This window comes from Epinephelus lanceolatus, chromosome 13, assembly GCF_041903045.1.
Source record: "Epinephelus lanceolatus isolate andai-2023 chromosome 13, ASM4190304v1, whole genome shotgun sequence".
Taxonomy (NCBI): Eukaryota; Metazoa; Chordata; class Actinopteri; order Perciformes; family Serranidae; genus Epinephelus; species Epinephelus lanceolatus.
The window spans coordinates 29,198,561-29,220,302 of NC_135746.1; the positions used below are offsets into that span (position 1 = coordinate 29,198,561).

The window sequence follows — 21,742 nt, forward strand, 5'->3', positions numbered from 1 at the left end:
AACATGGAAAGATATACTCGTAACCCTAAGCTTTATGAACCTGCTTCATAATTGTAAAGATACGAGAGAAAAAGGAATAAGACTAGATGGATTAAACAGAAAGAACTGGAGTTCTCGGTGAGTTGCTAGTTCGCTTACCGCACAGTTGGTATATTGGCTGTTTGGAGCAAATCAGCAGTCAAATTGGAACAAATGATACAAGGTGAAAATTTGCTTCCAGTTCTGTCTTAACACACTTTTAAGCTCACTAATGTTCAAGTCGTATCTTGTATGCCATAAACAGACAAGAATTTAAAAAGAGGCGATTGAGGAACAGCTGTTTATCCAAATAGCTAACACTTATGTGCAGAGCTTGTGGCTATAGTGCCATTGTCGTTTATACATTTTTGTTTGTGTATGGATTAAAACAAAGGAGATACATTGTGTTGTTTGGCAAAAGAGGTGTTAATAGACATATATTTGAACTTTAGATAGAGCCATGCTAGCTGTTTCCCCCTGCTTCCAGTCTTTATGCTAAGCTAAGCTAATCATCTCCCGCCTCCTGCTTTGTATTCAACACACAGACACAGAAGTGGTATCAATCTTCTCATCTCACTTTTGAAAAGAAGGTGAATCAGAGTATTTGCCCAAAATGCTGAATGATTATTTTTGGTGAATAAGTACAGAGCAGCAACATAAAAAACATTTCAGAATAGCCTTGACCCCTCGTTTTTTCAAAAGAAGCACAGAAATGCTCTCATCTCCTTTTGCTCTGCTCTTTGGTGTCCCATCATCAGTGCATGTTGCTGCATTTTGACTTCTTTTATTATATTTGGATGACGATATTTTCTGCAACCCCACTCTTGCTCCAAAACACAGCAGGATGAAAGAGAGAAAGAAAAAAGGCAGACGAGGCAAATCACTCCCTCTCTCTCGCTGTCTTTGTCTTCCTCTCTGTCTGTCTTGACCGGTGTCACGAGCCCATTGATTGGATGTGAAGGTTATTTAGGGTAAAAGCAAAATGGAATCTATAATCATGTCGCTCCCTGCAGGATGTTGGGATTTTTTTTAAGTGCTGTATAGCTAATGTGGTCCAGCTACTCATTAGAATCAATCAAGGACTTATGTGTGTGTGTTTTTTCCACCATGTTTGTACGTTATATGACTGCTCCCATGGTGCTTTGCTCTCTATGGCTCCTTCATGCGCTGTTAGTCTATATGTATATGCGTCCTCTTCCCCCTCTTTGCTGGCAGGCCCATGCGCAGCACATTTCTCCCTCTGTTACGTAACGCTCCGTCTGAATCCTGGTCACAGGGATAAAAATAGGCTGATAAATAAATAAAGAGGAAGCAGAGAGAGATAAGATGTGCGCCCCTCAGGGAGAGTTGGCCCAGTCAGAGTGAGAGGCAGACAGGCATCCATGCTTCTCCTTCATCCCTCACATCCCTTTCATCAGCCTTTTTCTCCTGCTCATTTAATTATTATCATCTTTTATTCCCATATTCCATCTTGCTCCTCTTTCTTTAGCTCCCTTCCACCTGCACCCAAAACTTCTACATTAAGAAGAAGAATTAATGACACACTTTCTGTGCATGTGTTTTACATTATATTGTACACTAAGTATACATATGTCACAGCTCATTTGTGTTTGGTGCATGTTCATACTGTCTTATTGTGTTCTGCTGTTAGTGCAAACTGGAAAAGTCTAATTACATTCATAGTATGTTTTCATACAATTATGTTCTAGGAATTCATTATGTGCATCTATCTCCCTATTCTAATCTCGCCAACGTTTCCTCTGTGGAACAGTCCATTATGTTCGCTCCTCCTGGGAGAGCCGGACAGAGAGCGGAGAGTCTGCAGGTCCTGATTAAGTCTTAAAGGGAAATGTCACCCATTTAAAAATATGCATTCTTCCTGAGCCATTAACGTCTTGGCCAGTGGTTTGCTTCACTCTGTCCTAAAGCTTGAATTGTGATTTCACTGGTACGGCTTTATTTAAACGGCTTCATAAATAGGAAGGATTATTTTTCTTTTGTTTGTTTGTGATGTAACGTGGCGTGACGTGATGTAATGTGACGAAATATGATGTGTCATGTGGCAAAAACATGATATGTAACAGCCATGGTCACCAGACTGTTAACATGATACCGCTTTTCTGTACTTTAATGATCATTGTGCAGCGTAAAATATGTAACAAAGTGTTCGTATATACAAAAATAGTAAGCTACAGGTGAAGAAAGCCTTGTATCAAAGTGTTAGTCATTGAAAGTAACTAAGTACATTTACTCAAGTACTGTGCAGACTTGTACTTCACTTGAGTATTTCCATTTGATGCTATGATGTTATGATCTTTACTCAGCGTTGATATGACAGCAATAGTTACTAGTTACTGTACAGATAATGTAATTTTAAGAACATTTAAATTGACATAAAGCAGTTAAATATGATGCATTGTTTTACTGTAAATTAAACAGAATTTAAAATTAGGTCCACCTCAACCAGCTACAACACCGAAATGCTTTGCACATGTTAAAGGGAAACTCAGCATTTTTCAACCTGGACCCTATTATCCCATGATTTGTTTGTGAGTGACTAATGGACACAATATATTTTTTTAATTTGTCCAGTATTGAGAGAGACATGGCAGCCACAGCAGCAAGCCAGGGTGCAGTATAACTCCTAAGGGCAACTGTGTGCTGCCAATTTACATTCATTACAAGTGCTTGTTTTTTTGCCACTGACAGGCTCAGATTGTTAATAGAAGTGTCATTATTGAAAGGCAGTGGCTAGCAACTCTTTACAAAAAAATTAAAGTAATCTAATTTAGGGGGCTTTGCTACTTTTTCTTCCTGTTAGTTTCTCTCTTGACCTTTCTTTCTCTTGACCTTTCTTTCTGTGATTCTGTAATGTTTTCACCATTGTTTTTCCTGCAGCAGGTCACTTCTCATGAGATTTCAGAACGAGACTTTTCCCTGAGAGAGACTTGGTCACAATAATAAACAAACCAGTGAATTGAGAGGAAAAATATTTCATTGCTCTGTGGGGTCTTTGCCATAATGTGATCAGACACTTAATAGAAACATAAACACTCTGAGCCTGTCAGGGACAAAACAACCACTTTTAAAGCCCAGTTCAGACCAATTATTTGTGACGAGACGAAACCACTTCAGAGTGTTGCAGAGAAAAGTTGCAGCGGTGTGAATTGGGCATCTGAGCTGGACTCAAGCTGGCTGATGGTGTCACCTGCAACTCAGCTAGTCAAATCACTGGCAACTGGTTTTAGAACATAAAGCACGGCACCTGTTTAAACAGCCAATCGGCTTGTAGTGAAGTCTGCTGGTCAAGTCAAAATGACGTAGACGGCGTGTTCGCTTGCTGCGGCAGATGCTCCGTCCCCGCCGTGCCCTCTGTTTCCATCCTCACAGTGTACTGTATGTGCTTATGTCCCCTCACACACACACACACACACACACACACACACACACACACACACATTCTCATTGACTTATTAATTGGTGCTGCTTACTTATATCATTGTGGCATATTGATTATGAATACAGTCAATCTGCTGCTTGTTTAATGATTTTCGCCATTTCATCACTACTACAAATGCAACTGTAGCCAGTATCTCACTGTCACTATCCTCATTCATATTTTAAGAAGCTACAAATTATATTCAGCCACAAAATAAGCCTGAAAAGCTGAAAATCAGAACAGAAGTACAGAGAGTTGTTGCATAGAGATGATACACCATCTCATCTACTTGCATTGGTGTGAATCGGCTTTTAGAACGCTGCAAAATGGTGCATTTCAAGTAGTTGCATGTTTCAGTTCATCTGGTGGAGAATCTTTGGTCTGAACTTGGCTTAATGGATGTAAATTGACGGTACACAATTGCCCATAGGGATTAGATTGTGGCCGGTTTCACGTCTCTGGACCAATTTTGAAAAACTGTCGTCTCCATCAGTCACTTAGACATTAAAACTTGGAAAAATAGGGTCCAGGTTAAAAAATGCCAAAGTTTACCTTTAATGCATCAGTAATAATGATCTAATGATATGTATTAATACAATACTAAATGGGGTCATACTTTTAGGTTTGATATATTAGTCAATTAAGCTGATAGTTTTCTGCCTTTACTTAAGGTGATATTTAATGTATAGGAGTATTTGTACATTGTTGAATTGCTACCATTACCTAAGCAAAGGATATGAATACTTAATCCACCACTGCACACTGTTGACTATTACTTTCCATATCAGGTCACATCAGAGTGTGTTATCGCTTCTATACCACGGCAGCTTTCTAAGAGAAGTTGTGTTCAAATTCCATATTTTTGTGGATCCACTAAATTATGTTTGCAGTGTCCTGTATTTCTAATAGGCACTTAGAAACTTAACTGTTCTCTGTCTCCTCAGGGCTCATGAACAAGAGTTGACGAAGAGGCACGAGAGGGAGCTCGCCGAAATGAGCGCTGTCCACAGCAGAGAGACGCAGAACATGCTGTCAGACTTCAACAAAGCCCAGGAAGTGCTCAAAGACAAGATCTCCGCCCTTCAGATACTGTATGTACACACTGTAAACACATCATGTGCTTATGTGCTCGTCAAACAGCTATGTAAAGACAGAGGTCTATGGCACAGAGGAGTAACACTTATATAATTCTTAACACATGACTGCCTCGTGCGTGGGTCAACCTATCCGTCCTCGATAATGTAATTATGTGTTGTCAGGTGCCAAATGGAAGCTTAAAGCAACAGACAGGTTTCCCCTGGGGAGAGTAACAGACGAAGCATTCACACCTGCATAAACACTCCTGGTTCCTACGGATTTAACTCTTTTTGTTCTCATCTTCTACTATCCATTTTTTTTTGTCCAGCAGATGATCAAATATGAGAAAAACAAGTCAAACACTGTGCTTTCCTTTTTTGTCCATGCAATGACCCACTCCATCACTGCGTCATATACACAATTAGGGCATATCTAAATACACTTCCAGCTGTTAGTCATATAGGAACAGGAGCATCCATGCAGTCTATTTTTACTTTTGTATGCGTCAGGTGAAGCGCAGTATAAATAGCAGGCGGCTGTGATGAATTATATTCTCCTCAGCTAATCATATTGCTTGTGTCATATGTTATAAACAGCTGCAGCAAGCACAACAGTGCATGACGAAACCGGCTCACCATGAAAGGCAGCGCCAAGAGAGATTTACCGTCGCACCCTCAATCTGTACCTGAGCCGCATTCTGCAGCAACGAATGCATTTCCATTTTCAACACAAAGAAAAACACAACAAGATAAAATGACTCCATGAAATCAAAGATAAAAACACAAATGCACAGCAATGTCTGGCACTCCTGAATTCATATTCATGTGGCGTAATGTGACTTTATGCACGCTCTCACATGGTTCTGCAGTGTAGAGTCTTTGATTTAAAAAACTCTATGGTGGTGTTTTTCAAACAACTGACTTCATTTCTGTACAAGGATTGATATGAAAAGTTTTCAGTTAATGAGTGAAATAATCCCAAGATTCATATCCCGGATTTCTGTTTCCTTTGGCATTTTGGCTTTCATACGTAGTGAGCACAGCCTCATGTGTTTATCTGATCATTGTCATGATTTGTTCATCTGTTCAGTCCAAACAGTGGCATCACATTGCCAACGTCACTGTTGTCTTAGCTGTTTAAACACACATTTCGAATGTTATCACTCTATTAAATAGACGTCAGTATAGATATGGGATAGTACAGTGGTTCCCAACTGGTGGGTTGTGGTCCAAAAGTCTGAATGGACCATAAGTGACACACACTTTATTTTAAAATAGAGTTTTCCGGCATGGCCAAACCCAAGTATGACTCTGAATATATTAAACTGTGTCGACCTTGAACTAATGACTAAGGAGAAATCTGGACCCCCTGACTAGACTAGTTGGGAACCACTGGGTTAGAAGTCTCCTGCTACACTAACTAGCATGTTTAAGATGCATTTATTGACTATTAAGCTGCAGTTGGCAGAACCTTATGTTTCAGTAACGCTATGGTCTGTGTCCGAAATTAACTTTTTGACTTACCAACCAAAGGGGCTGGTAGATAAAAACAATAAATTGCCCTTTTGTGTTACATATACATGTATTTAAGTGCATTTAATTGAGATAAAAAGGTATTATGTTGAATACAAACTTAAAGAGACCAGAGCAATCATCACCACAATGCCATCACCAGAGCCTCAGCATGTGAATAGGTTCCCTCTGTTAAGCAGTGATGCTGTGTGTATGCCTAGAGTTTTTAGGAAGCTGTAATGCGCTGCTGTTTGCAATGTGGGAGGCAATAAGAAGTTTGCTGTCTTAGTTCAGACCAGGGAGCCTCGATGTTATTATTTTGTTACCTTTATAAGTATTGGCAACTCATAACCCTCGGCTAAACATTAGCAGTGCAGTAGCAACAGTGGACCGGCTTCAAGTGATATTTTCAGCACATCAGCTGATGTCCCGTACACTTATCAGTGCTTCAAAACTTGGGGTGCTTGAGACAATCATCTGTTGTGTCTATGTGTGTGTCTCTGAATCCCTGAAACTGACAGCACTGAAGCCGCAGAGCTGCACATCCCTAAATGATGTCAGAACGTGGTAGAACCTCAGCATAGTTTTTATCACGTCTATTTTAATACCAACATTTACCCATCAGTGTGGCAGGTAGCCTTCTCTGATTTACTCGCCAAAAGGAAAAGCTACCTGAATTTAGCGATTGGCAGGTGTTAATTTTGGACCCTAGCTGTGGTTAACATTTGGCTAGGTTTAGACACAAAATACTCTTTACTATGGTTTGGAAAATATCATGTTTGGCTTTAAACACCCACTTTTGGTGGCACAGTAAACTTAGCGATGGCTCACTAAAGAACAACCACGTTTAGGGGTTGAAACACCCCTGGAAACAGCTCAATGTCTCGCTAATGAGCAACCGGTTTTGTTGTTGTTGGTCCCGAGCAGTGGTCTGCAGCTTAGCAGCCATCTCACTTACACGTCACGCTATCCGCCGTTCAGTCAGTTCATATACAGTACATGTTGCCGCATTACAGAAAACACGGCCATTTAATAGCTGTTAACGCCATTCTCAACATGATCATGAGTGTGGCGCTAACCTATATCTATAATGCTGATAACCACGACTAATTCCTATTTAATAGACTAATAATGTTCGAACCAGGTGGTACAAACCACAAGTGTAACAGCCTTGAAAATGATCTAACACAGGAAACACTGTTTTTCTGACAGAGGCATTTTTGTTCATCATCTCTCTTTAAGCAGACAAGCATAAAGCAAATAATCATCAACCATCAAAAACATCCCTTACTCCCATAAATGCAACAAATTGAATTGTGGCTTTTCTCAGTGCTGTTGCCAGGATTTTAGAACTGCTGAGGTCACAAATACCAACAATACTCTTCATCGATCTGTTTGATCAGTTATGTTTTCTGCATTTTGTTTGTCCACGTGCTGTTTTAAAACATTTCCCACATTGCCAGGATAATACAGTACAGGCCAAAATTTTGGACACACCTTCTCATTCAATGCGTTTTCTTTATTTTCATGACTATTTACATTGTAGATTCTCACTGAAGGCATCAAAACTATGAATGAACACATGTGGAGTTATGTACTTAACAAAAAAGGTGAAATAACTGAAAACATGTTTTATATTCTAGTTTCTTCAAAATAGCCACCCTTTGCTCTGATTACTGCTTTGCACACTCTTGGCATTCTCTCCATGAGCTTCAAGAGGTAGTCACCTGAAATGGTTTTCCAACAGTCTTGAAGGAGTTCCCAGAGGTGTTTAGCACTTGTTGGCCCCTTTGCCTTCACTCTGCGGTCCAGCTCACCCCAAACCATCTCGATTGGGTTCAGGTCCGGTGACTGTGGAGGCCAGGTCATCTGCCGCAGCACTCCATCACTCTCCTTCTTGGTCAAATAGCCCTTACACAGCCTGGAGGTGTGTTTGGGGTCATTGTCCTGTTGAAAAATAAATGAGCGTCCAACTAAACGCAAACCGGATGGGATGGCATGTCGCTGCAGGATGCTGTGGTAGCCATGCTGGTTCAGTGTGCCTTCAATTTTGAATAAATCCCCAACAGTGTCACCAGCAAAACACCCCCACACCATCACACCTCCTCCTCCATGCTTCACAGTGGGAACCAGGCATGTGGAATCCATCCGTTCACCTTTTCTGCGTCTCACAAAGGCACGGCGGTTGGAACCAAAGATCTCAAATTTGGACTCATCAGACCAAAGCACAGATTTCCACTGGTCTAATGTCCATTCCTTGTGTTTCTTGGCCCAACCAAATCTCTTCTGCTTGTTGCCTCTCCTTAGCAGTGGTTTCCTAGCAGCTATTTGACCATGAAGGCCTGATTGGCGCAGTCTCCTCTTAACAGTTGTTCTAGAGATGGGTCTGCTGCTAGAACTCTGTGTGGCATTCATCTGGTCTCTGATCTGAGCTGCTGTTAACTTGCCATTTCTGAGGCTGGTGACTCGGATGAACTTATCCTCAGAAGCAGAGGTGACTCTTGGTCTTCCTTTCCTGGGTCGGTCCTCATGTGTGCCAGTTTCGTTGTAGCGCTTGATGGTTTTTGCGACTCCACTTGGGGACACATTTAAAGTTTTTGCAATTTTCCGGACTGACTGACCTTCATTTCTTAAAGTAATGATGGCCACTCGTTTTTCTTTAGTTAGCTGATTGGTTCTTGCCATAATATGAATTTTAACAGTTGTCCAATAGGGCTGTCGGCTGTGTATTAACCTGACTTCTGCACAACACAACTGATGGTCCCAACCCCATTGATAAAGCAAGAAATTCCACTAATTAACCCTGATAAGGCACACCTGTGAAGTGGAAACCATTTCAGGTGACTACCTCTTGAAGCTCATGGAGAGAATGCCAAGAGTGTGCAAAGCAGTAATCGGAGCAAAGGGTGGCTATTTTGAAGAAACTAGAATATAAAACATGTTTTCAGTTATTTCACCTTTTTTTGTTAAGTACATAACTCCACATGTGTTCATTCATAGTTTTGATGCCTTCAGTGAGAATCTACAATGTAAATAGTCATGAAAATAAAGAAAACGCATTGAATGAGAAGGTGTGTCCAAACTTTTGGCCTGTACTGTATGTCCTAATATTCCCTTTGTTATATTTTAATTTACATTCGGATTTATCATCTAAATGCAATAAAATGTATCAAACTTCAATCTGAAAACTATTAGAATCATATTTTGAAACCCACCATGTGTAGATTGTGTATAAAACATACATTTGGAAATTCCTCCTCTTGTAATTAAACTTAAATTCTTAGACATGACCACGATGTTATCAGTGGTACAGGAGATATAACCCTGTCTGTTGTAAAGAGTGGCTTCCCATGAACCAGTCCCATTGTTCTGCCTATTTGATTGGAATCATAGTTTATGAAGATGAACGACATGACAGCTCCTCAGAAGTGAAGACAAAACATCTTAATCGCTCTCTGATGGCTGGCTACAGTGAAGGTCATTAACTACGCCTCCTCTATAATAGTGGATGGGACATGGGCCAAACCGTTGGTACTTTCAGACCAAGAGTTGTCTTGCTTTGGTCTGAATCAGGCACTCATTTTATTACAAAGTTGTATAATTGCCTAGAGTTGGTTCGTGTTCTCACGCCAGCATTTATAAGCAGACCATATCAAATGCCTTGCGCAAGAAAGGTGCTCTTGATTGATCAGAATTTCCATGCAGGAAAAATCCAGGAAGTAAACAAAATGTTGAAGCAGAGTACACTTGCAAGATAAATGTGACACTTTCTAATGTCACAATGGAGGGACAACTACGCAGGTTGATTTTAGCGTTGCTCATCGGGGACTATATTGCTGTCATTGTTCATTTTAGTCAAACCATACAGTTTGAAAACGAGGCGCGGCTCCAACTAGAAAACAATGTTTTGATGCATTGGATGTGCTGAATGTGCATATTAAGGCAGTACAAGAGGAGGTGCACATTAATAATCCTCCAGGACTGTAACATGCTCATGTTTAACCCAAACAATGTGTCATGTGACTGCAGTTGGTTCAGATCAAGGTCGGAACCACAAACCACAAACGAACCACACCGGAGTTCGTTTGTAACCAGACCGAGACCACCTCTTCAAGAGGGTCTCAGTCTGGTTGTTTTAGTGTGCACCTGAGTGTGATTGCTGTGTTCACACCTGCCCAAATGAACCGCACTTAGGGGGCAAACAAACTTGAGTTTGATTGAACCGAACCAAACAGGACACCCTAAGATCAAAGAACATGTTATGCATCCATTTTTCCCAAAGTTTCTGTTCTTCTAGATAGTTCTAATCCCCCAATGTATGTTCATTTTCTGATGAGTTTTTTTTTTTCTGATACGTTTGGTCAGGTGTATGAGGAGGACTTTGAAACCACAGCAGATTGCTACTGCACAGACTCTGGCTCCAAATGATGTCACTAGGGCAAGATGACAGCGGCCATATCTGGGATATTTTGGCTTCATTTTTGTACTGTGGGAGGAAGTGGAGACTCATCTATCTCTATATTCAGTCATTGATTGGACTGATTGGTGTTTGATTTGTGTCATTGCCACAGCTGTGACATAATGTAAGGTCCCTTTTAAACCTGGACACGTCGGTAGTGGTGCATAATTTAAGATAAGATTATCATTGGTGGACTAAAAAAGCCTGTAAGAACATCAAAATGATTCACCTTTAGATAAATCAGACTTAATCATGACCACATGCTGGTTTCAACCAAAATCTTAAGACCTAACGACTAAATGGAAAACTATAGTTCATCCTTATTGGATGGTTGGCCAAATGTGCTGTACAGTATAAAGTAACTTTACATATCATGAATCCTCGGTTGAAGAACCTGCATGGATCAAAGGTGATGTATAGGCTCATGAAATAAAGATCAAAGACATTTAGCTTAGCAAGTAATGATACTGAAGTCTAAGGAATGTGTTTTATTACTGCATATGAAGAGGGAGAGTTATATTATTCATGCCATGCAGTGGGGATACTGTAGGAAAGAGTGAGGCAAATGCTGTAATGTATCTATAGAGTGAAATAATACAAGAGAAAGCTGTGGGGATGTGAAAGTTACAACTAAAGAGAATGAGGAAAGAGATTGTGGATGGGCTACGACATAAATGACTGCAGGTGAAGGCAGAGATTCAGAGGAGGAGATGGATGGAGGAAGAAAAGAGAAAGAAGTTGAAAGGTAGATCTTTGCCGGCGGGGCAGTGGATGAAGCCAAGTCATGAGGGAGAAAAACTAAACCAGACCTCAAGAGAAACTATAGAGATACAGATATAAACAGAGGACAGCAGATAAAAACAGAGCGAGATAAAGAAAGAAAAGCCTCATGGAAAACCCAGCGATGTGTGTGTGTGTGTATGTGTGTGTGTGAGAGAGAGAGTCGGGAGACATGCAGCAAGCTAGCATCCTCTCCAGAGCTGACCTCCTTTTAGTCTGACTCAGCTGAGAGCAAATAGCGCCACCCGCTGGACTCAAATGGATGCACATCCATATAGAGCATGTTTGTCTTTTTATTAGAACTATATTTATTACATCTACACAGAAAATACGACATTAAGACACTTTGTGATTGCACACAGAGTAATATGCAGGATCTGCAGTTCAAGAGGCTCTCACATACAATATAAGGACAGGTGGACAGATAATGATATAATTAGCAGAGACATTTCCATAAAAATGTTCCAATATATTTTTCCTTGTAGTATTTGCACTAATAAACACCAAAAAAATGTAACAGGAGAGGTCAAGAATCCATAGATTTATATATAATAAAAAACAGAGGAAAGGGCTGTGGCATTCGCTTTTGCTCAAGAGGTAGAAAACCTTCAACTACCAGAATGCACTGCACCACACTGGGCCAATAAATGCTCCCACTGATGGATGATGTAATGCAGCTTGTCCACTTTGACACAGGAAACAATATGGCGGCCAGCTGGTAATAAACAAAATTGAATTACAGTTAAACATTAAGCTAAAATATATTTCTGAAAACATTAAGATGAGAAATCAGCAATGCCGTAACAGAATCTTGGTTCATATTTGATCAGCACCACTTAGTTTTACTGTTTGACCTCAGGTTTTTTTGGCCTCCTTACAGAACAGGAAACAGTATGGCACCCAATTCCTGTTCACAAATTCTCATATTACAGCCAAACAGTACACTGAAATATGTTTCTGAAGACATTCTAGGTGAGAAATAGGCAATAAAGTAACAGAATCTTAGTTTCTATTTAATCAGCACTGCTTAGTTTTACCGTTTGATCAAAGTTTGGTCTGAGTTTGAGAGAGAAATAGAGGTGGGTCTCGTTCTCTTGATCCGCTTCTATACTCATTGTGCCCGTGGTGGTGGGCATACAGAAATGTGGAAGTACACACTGTGGTTTGAACAACAGCCCTACAGCCAGCAAAGATCTGAGCTGAGGGATGAGCAGGAAGATCTGGGCTCTGGAAAGATGTTGGGAAGTGTACCATAGTTCATTTACATACACTACCCACAATGTTATGATACAAATCTGGTTGAAAATCATCAAAGTATCCCTTCAGCAGTCTTTACCAGAGGATGGAGTTTGCTCAGTTATCATGGAGATGGATGTGCTGATGTTTTAATCTCACTGGCTGTTGTGCTTTCATTTGTAGCGCTTTAAGGACTCCTTGTCCATGTTGGGTTAAAGTTGAGCATTCTTCATCTTGGTTTTGTGGTTCTAGGGATGGCAGTAGGTGTTTTTGTGCCAAACCGTTCTGGTGACTTCCTGAGAGGGACTGCTGACTGGGAGCACCCCTGAGAACTACATACCTTCATGGGCTTCTTGTATTTCGCTTTGACAAGCCAAAATCACGTTGTATTTCCACTGTCGCAGATATGCAAAGTAAAGCCTGGACTTCACTGTTGTTCCATTAGTCTGTATTTTCCTCCATTTTTGTTACAAGCTGTTTGTGTTTTGTGTTGTCTGTTATTACACTACTAATTGATTTTTACAAATGGCATTTGCCGGTGCTTCATTGGCTCATGTTTTCAACCAGTCACCATACACTTAAGTCATTCAAGGTTCTTCTTGTGCTAGGAGAGTACCTACTCTAAAACAGGAGCTAAGATAATCCCTCAGAATGGCCTTCTGGGAGCTATGATCATTCCTCGTTCCTGTGGCATGGACACAATACAAAATGGCTTAACACAGCTAGTGCCAGGTGGTTGGTTGGTCAGTCCATCACTTTTGATCCAGACTGAAATATCTCAACAACTATTGGATAGATTGACATTTTGTACGAACATTCATGACCCCCTGTGGATGATGCTAACTGACTTTGGTAATCCCCTGACTTTTCACCTAGCGCCACTGTGAGGTTGACATTTATATTCTGAAGCTTAGGGTGAGATATCTTTGTCTGTTGGATGGACTGCCATTAAATATGGTGCAGACATTCATGTTACCCTCTGGATGATTTGTGATCACTTTTCATGTATCGCCACCATCAGGTTAAAAATGTACTTTTTCCACTGTCTCACAGTCTGTACAGGGAATTAAGTTCACAGACTAAACATATCTATTTTCTGTTATTTTGACCTGTTTTCTGGGACAAATTTACTCAAAAGGTCAGCAGTTTTTATTTTCTGGCAGTTTCTTCACTTCACTAACAAAAGACGCATTTCTGGGGCTGTCCCCCGAGATGATCCACTGTCTTCCATCTAATTAACTAAAACACAGATCTGTCCTCAGCACCAGCCCTGTCCCTTTCCTTCTAATTAATCAACATGGTGACGACAGCCTTGTTCCCTCCCTACAAATCCCTTTCCCTAAACAGCCACTGAGAACGCTCCACCATTTAAGTTCCATGAATATTTTAGCATTTTGTCCTGCATCTGCGCCTTATCGGTTGGTCCTGTGGGAGTTGGAAAGCATGTCTGTGGGTTACAGTTTGTGTTTGTTTGGATTTTGGTCGTCATGCCAACTAGGCGTGGAGTTTGTAGTCACATCTGTTGTCACATCAGCAGTATACCAGCTTGCTGTTGTTTGTTAAAGTCATACATCCAGACACCTGAAACATAATTGCAGTCAACGGTTTAACAGTTCTGAAACCAGTGTGTGAAGTCAATTATACTGCAGGTTACCATAGCAACAATGCGTTTGCTCCCTACTGCATAAATCTAGTTAAATCTTACAGGTTAAACATTCATAAGATTAAAAAAGGCTCTCCAGATGCCAAGCAAGAGCCCTTAGACACTCAAAACACCTCATTCTGCTCAGATGGAGCAGATGTGACAGTCTAGGAGCCGAAAGTCATCATGACACAGAAAGTAAATGATCAGTGTTGGACATTCATAAAGCTTAATGTCCGTCTTTCCTGTGGTTTGCTTGAATCTCATCAGAATGAAATCCACCCGCACAAGTCACACAGCCCTTTAAAAGATGTAGCTCTTCCCAACCATCATATTGCGCTGACTTTCAAGTATTTATACAGACTGTACTTTATAGTTGAAGTTTGTATGTTATGGGACATATAGTTGGCGGCGGTTTAGTGCTCTGCGCCGGACTGTTGTGGTGAAGGGGGAGCTGAGCCGGAGGGCAAAGCTTTCGATTGACTTAGAGACAGCTGTAGAGATAGGGTAAAGAGCACAGACGTCTGGAGGGAACTCGGAGTAGAGCCGCTGCTCCTTTGCATCGAAAGGTGTCATTTGAGGTGGTTCAGGCATCTGATCAGGATGCCTCCTGGGTGCCTCCCGTTTGAGGTGTTCCGAGTGCATCCAACTGGTAGGAGACCCTGGGGCAGACCCACAACATGCTGGAGGAATTATATATCTCATCTGTCCTGGGAACACCTCAGGGTACCCCAGGAGGAGCTGGAAAATGTTGCTGGGGTGAGGGACATCTGGGGTGCTTTGCTTGGCCTGTCGCCCCGGCAACCCGGCCCCGGGTAAGCAGATGAAAATGGATGGATGGATGGACATATAGTATCAAAGCCTCTTAATATCAACTTTTACATCCGTCTTTCTTCGTTTCTTGCAGACCTTTTCTTTTGTCTTTCATTACTGTTTTCTTTAATAATCATCTCCTGAATGAATCAATTATGAGATCGTGCACAAAGAGTTTCCTGTTATAACAAAACAAATGACTTGACAAGAGATCATTATTTATTATATCTGCACACCTCAAAGTGCATCTTCACAAGATAAGCCACTCAATCAAAGGAAAGGGGGAGTGTTTAAATCTTTATATATATTTGATGTTTGTTTGAAGTCACTTTAAAGGTTCAGTGGGTAACTTCTATAGATATAAGTTTTTGTCATATTTGCTGAAACTGTCACTATATCCTGACAATAGTGCATGAGACAGATAATCTGTGAAAAAATCATATTTTCCTGCCTCCTCCGGGAGCTTCTTATGGCATTTGCAAGAATCCACCATGCCTGAACAAAAACAACCAATCAGAGTTGTTCACAAGTTTCGCAACAGGACGAAACTGTCTTAGAAAGTTACAGAGAAGAGTTGCAGAGTTTTGAACTGACCGTCTGAGGTTGACTCAAGCCAGCTGATGGTGTCACCTGCAACTTAGCTGGTCAAATCGGCAGCAGTTGGTTTTAGAACATGAGGCTGGTAACCTCTTTCAACATCCAGTTGGCTTGTAGTGAAGTAGAAGTAGATGGCGTGTTAGCTTCCCTGCAAAACCCTCTGTTTCCATGCTAACGGTGTGCTGGTGTCGGACTGTGGGTCGCTGCTGCTGCTCGCTGTATGTGCTAATTGAATTTACACTGCAACACCCACCACTAGACATATATCGTACAGTTAGGGTTTGTGTTCTTTGAGGTCACTGTTTTGGCTGGAAAAAGAGGAGCATCATGTATGTAATAAAATCATAATATGTAGTCCACTGAGTTTGCTAATGCTAACTGCAGCAGCAGCAGCAGCAGCAATGAGGGAAAATGACAAAATACGACCAGAAGGTGCTGAAGATAACAGGAGTACTTACCCAACACTTTCCTTGACCATCAGTCATTGTCAGTTTGGGGATTTATTAAAGTCCAGCGCCCTGAAACTCCAAATCATCGTCTTATCACAGACACCACCTTCACCCAAAAAATGAACTACTTCCTGAAAAACCATGTCTTGGTGCAGCTTTATTGCTGACATTTGGAGCAGTAGTGTCCATCCAGTATCTCTTATCAGCTTAACCATGCAGAGGATGGATGTGGATTCCCCCCCTGCAGGTTGTGTTGAAGAAAATCAGTTTGATGGCTTGCATATAAACCGAGGAACAGCAGGTGCATTTGTCCAAACCCTGGAAATATTCTCTCCCTGTGAGCATAGACAAAAATACCCAAACATATGATGAATGCCATTGGTCACACTGCACTCCCTGATACTTGGTGAGGCAGAGGGTCTCCCTGCCCAGTGAAGGGTTGCTGATGCTTTGGCAGTCAGGCATAAAATAGCTGGACACTTAATATTGGCCTCAGTGTGCTTCTGCCCCAGGGAAATTCACCCACAGTTCAACCAGCTGGTACAAAAATATACACATATATATATACCCGCTGGAACAACATGTACTACATCAAGCAGAAAAGAGCCCTCTAAATCCGATCATGAACTAATGAATTTTACTAAAGAAGATATTATTTGTCTTCCTTCCATGTGAGAAGTTTACTGAACAAATCAGCTAGATTAAAACAGCACATCACTTACAGGCAATTTGTTTTCTGGGGTGGAGAAACACCCAGTCTTGCATTACTACTCATTTGCTGGGGCGGGCGGGTGGGGGGGGGTGGGGGGGGGTATAAATGTAAAAGTTTTGGACTCCAACATTTAGTAAATTCAGATTTTTGAATCTTAATGAGTATGTAATTTGATTTATCAGATAGCGGTCCCAGACTTTTTAGATCCGTTTAGTGTATGTGGGAGGGTCTGGTTTTTAGCCATCTGATAGTTATACATTATATACATAAAGGCTGCTGTAACTGATATATGTAAGAGGTAGTTCTTATCCCTCACATTCAGACTTTCAGAGATAACACCCAGTAGTATTACTGTAGGGCTTTGTGAAATATATTGTTGAAAGACCTCTTTAAGGGCATCAATTACCTCTCTCTAATATAAACCTAACTTCAGACATTGCCAAAATATATTGGCAGTGCATGTTCCACACTTTTTTCCAACATGAGCTAGAATGTGTCCAATTAAGATACTATTTCTGGTATTCTGAAAAATCTAATTATTATTTTCAAATTAAATTCCCTCCATGTGTTGGAATTTGTGACCAGATGCGCCTCAGTGCATACCTCCTTCCAAATGTCCTGTGATATGACCGTGTTCATCTCTGCTTCCCATCTCTGCTTTATCTGTAGGGTGTTATGTAGGTTCATAGATTATTTTCTTGTCTCCATTTTCCATTTGTATTTATTTTCTAAAGTTTGCTACGGATGTAGGTTTTATGAGTTTGCCCCACTCATTGTGTACTGTCAGAAAAGTTCTTAGCTTACAGGTCCTCTTTTAGCATCTATGAGCTCATTGTTTTGGTTTTTGAACCTGCAACTTTATTGTTTCTGTCAAGTGTTGTTCTGTCATAATTCCAGTCAATTTTAGCAAAAAAAAAAAACCAAAACAGCTGATTATATTATTATCAGGCCATTAAATGGCCGATATCAGTGGTGATAAGCATCATAAATATGCATGAGGAGATGCCTGCCACACCTACTGTTAGGTTGAGAAGGCCATTATCAGACCATGAAGTGAAACTTTCTGCCAGGAAAGGCTTTCATGACTCTTTCCCACATGGGAGAAAGTCCACATAATGATTGGGGGTGGAAGGGTGGTAGATGGACACAGGGCTTTCACTCAGCAGACAGGGGTTTGAGTCTATGCAAAACCAATATTTACACCCAATGATGATCTTTTTCTAAACCTAACCATGTTGATTTGGCACCTTAACCTGATGAACATGAAAGTGAAGCTTAACAAACCGGTAATGATCATTGAATAGGTTGATAACCAGGGCGGTAGGTGTAGCAGACCCCTTCTTAATCATATCTATAAGGCTTGTTAACACAGATAACAAGCATTAAATGTGCTGATAACAATCCAAGCGGGTGAATAAAAAAGCTCAGATATGTCTATTATTCATGTCCACTAAATGTGTAAATAGAAAACTGTATGCTAACATGTTTGGCCAAACTTAATATATGATAAAATATTAATATTGTTTTCACAGCTTTTTCTGCTTCCAAAGAGCACCCCCCCCCCCCCCCCCCCCCCAAAAAAAAAAACCTTAATACTGCTTTAAGCAGTTAAGTAATGCAAGTGATTGTACATTTGCACTCATAATTTAACCTAACATGTTCCCTTCTCTTTTTTTATAACGATCCGTTCCTGTTAAACATGTTCACAGCCAGAGCACAGAAAAAGATTCTGATGCTCAAGCTGCAGAAAGTGTCTGATAAACAGGAGGAATACAATAAAACAGCTGTCAGAGTGAGCACAGAAGGACCAGCACAGCAGCAGACAGTGTATCTGATGAAAGTGCAGATCAGTATGTATCAGTATCACTGAGCAGTGCTCCAGTGGCTGCTCCTGTACAGCACTGGACGTTCCTTGGAGAGGCCGCAGTTTATCTGGAAGACAAGCTGCCATGATGTTCGGCCTTTACGAAAGTGTGACTTCACACTGTGGCATAAATGTCACAAAGATACCCCTCAGTGGCTCGTACTGTGCCAGCGTGGGAAGTGAAAGGCTGTTTAGCTCATTGTCACATAAGGTTTTGGTAAAATTAGAAATAGAGTCACAGCTAAACATGCAGGGGACCAGCTTTACAGCCAAAAGTGATGCTTGTAGCTGAAGTCAGTGGCTGTTTTAATGTTTAATTTTCACAGTTTTGTGTTTGTTCTTGTTTAATTTAAACTTGTATTTTTTGACCTCAGAGGAAAACAGAGTCCTCCAAATTAAACATTTATTTTTAATCACAACGAAAAATTGCAGCACTGTAATTAGATAGATGCCCCAAACTTGCTCAGTACACACTCTGGTAACAGTTATGTATGAGATCATGAGATTGACACAACGATATGATGACTTTCATCATATCTTGTGTGTTGGTCACATTTAAAAGACAATTTCCTGAAACGGAAAAACTTTTTACAGCGCAATACTTCTCTAAACTACATGCTGCTGTTGCCAGATAAAGGCTTTCAGAAGCTTTCTCTGTCTTTTCATCACAATTTTTAAAAAAATGAGTCATTTTCCAGCTGACGGTGTCACCTATGATTGGTTGTTTTTCGCTTGAAGAACCGGCTAATGCCCATTCTGCTCAGCGATCTTTAACGTGTGTTGCATTTTGGAAAATGTCACCGAATATAAAATGAATCGGAGGTTTTACACAAGTGGTGATTTCTCTAAAGGGGGCCGCTTGGAAAATAACAAAAATCCATTATAACGTTTTTTTGAAAGTTCTCATAACTCACAGAACAAAAACAACCTCCGGATGAACTGTTTTTTTGATTCAAACATACGAACCCCCTTAATGGCTTTTGTGATGAGAGGAGAAGAGGGCAGGAAAGGGGAAGGGACCGGGAACAATTACTGTTTTATTGATCAAAAGCTAATGAAAAAGGAGAGCCCATGAATCACTCATCTTTTTTTACTCCCTGTAGTACATGCTTTTAATTCTCTTAACCCATTAACGGTTCCATCTAATACACACATACTACAAAGTGCAAGATCTAACGAGTTCACCTGCTCTTACTTCTGCCCTTTTTTGATGTGTAGTTAACATTTGATGTTACGTATTTTACACTAATGTAACTGCAAACATAACTTGGGTTTTTCCCCTCGGAAACAAGTAAGTCAGCTAAATGTATTTAGATTATGAAAATTAAAAGTACTCATTGTGCAGTCATCCAGTTGGCTTGTAGTGAAGTCCGCTGGCCAAGTCAAAATGAGTCTACACTCTAGTGTTTCAGCTAACTATATTCACTTGCTAAAGGTGCTTTTGACACAGATATTTACCACCAGTGCATTCCTTGTAACTCACAAAACATGCATGCACAGTTATTGAACATATTACAGCCATTGTTCTTACCTGTAAGGGGAGATAGAAAGAAATGAAGCAGACACAGTGTTGCTGGCTTCAAGTCCAAAGTGTATTGAACGAGCTGCGAGCAACACCACCAGCACCTGGAGCTTCTAGCCCATCCACTTGGAAAGGTTTGCTGGGTGAGGCAAAAGCCTTGATTTCCAGCAGTCTGCCAGCAAATGAGCACCTTCAGGCACTGGCGGTCGAGGGTTCATCTGCACACACTATGATACAGAGCTGGTTGAAAATCAGCAACATTTTTCTTTAGGAACGGTACTTGAGTAAATGTACTTAGTTACATTCCAACACTGCGATTGTATTTACATAAGATATCCAAGCCTGAATGGTGTTCAGTGGATCTGTGATGCAGAGTATTTATGGTTCTGTTTTTTTTTTTCTTACAGGCTGGAGGGTACAGAGGAAAAGTTCAGGAACAGGGAGAGTCGTCCTGAAGATCTGCAGCTCATCGCCGAGCTTAAGGACATGGTGTCTGAGAGAGAATCTCTAGTCAAGAAACTGGTGGTAGGTAAAGGCTGATGAGGTAATGTGTGTGCAATATACAGCAGGAGGTGTGAAAAGGAAAGTACTCCATCTCTGGTTTATTTTTAGCTTTTAGATGCAGCAGCACAAGTTTTTGTTTTTGACAGATTGGATATACACAACAACTGTTTTCACAGTCCCTCGAGTCTCCCGTCAGCTCACATGGTTTTCCTCCTCCAGGACGATAAGAAGTTCTACCAGCTGGAACTCGTCAACAGGGAGACCAACTTCAACAAAGTGTTCAACGCCAGTCCTAACGTAGGAGTTATCAACCCGCTCATTAAGGTAAGGCCCTGACGTCCTGGAACGCACCACACACAGGGGCACTCTGATGAGCCTGTCGATTTATTTTTAATTCATAGCAAAGATGATATCCACTCCATCCCATTTCACATCCATCAGTGCTGATCGATAGGAAGAACAATCAGTACTGACGTTTTATAAAATGGTACCGTTGGCATTGTAACAACCATAAATCATGATCACAGTAATTTTCAAATATTATCCCCAATTGCTGTTTCAACAAATGAGACCGTTTTGGAGGAGACTGTCAGCTTTGACCCAAGTGTTCCAGGGTGATCTGCTGCACTGTTTTATAAGGCAACAACACAAAGGGAAGGTGTTTTACAGCAAAAGACAGGATTAAGATGTTCCAGTGAAAACTCACAGACTTTACAGCAAGTGGCAGGTGATAAAAGGGCAATGGAAAATTGGAGAGAAAATTGGGAAAAAAATCAATTTTAACAAGTTTACTGTTTTTAATTCAAGTGAAGCCTCCAAGGACGGTGAAAGAGGAGAGGAACCAACAGGATTAATAGGAAACGTGGTGTTCTTTCAGCACTACGAAAGTGCATTGCATTCACTGGATAAAAAAAAATTAGACACCTTACGAGATCCTGATCTCGTAATTAATGACATCTTTTCTTGTAATTACAAGAAAAGATCTCATAATTATGAGATCTTTTCTCGTAATTACAAGAAAAGATGTCATAATTACAAGATCAGGATCTCATAATTAAAAAAGGTGCCACATTAGCCACTGCTTCGCTCAGAACCACACGAAGGGGGGTCGGAACTACT

At 40.8% G+C, this 21,742-nt stretch overlaps 1 protein-coding gene across 2 annotated transcripts in view; it reads left to right on the plus strand.

Annotated features, from left to right (window-relative positions):
* Positions 1 to 21,742, plus strand: part of fam184ab (family with sequence similarity 184 member Ab) — a 230,620-nt gene that overhangs the window by 194,734 nt on the left and 14,144 nt on the right. For both annotated transcript variants that reach the window (XM_033648787.2, XM_033648786.2), the window contains exons 18-20: positions 4,402 to 4,548; positions 20,527 to 20,644; positions 20,843 to 20,947. In XM_033648787.2, the coding sequence (XP_033504678.1) occupies positions 4,402 to 4,548; positions 20,527 to 20,644; positions 20,843 to 20,947 (370 nt within the window). The remainder of the gene's footprint in view (positions 1 to 4,401; positions 4,549 to 20,526; positions 20,645 to 20,842; positions 20,948 to 21,742) is intronic.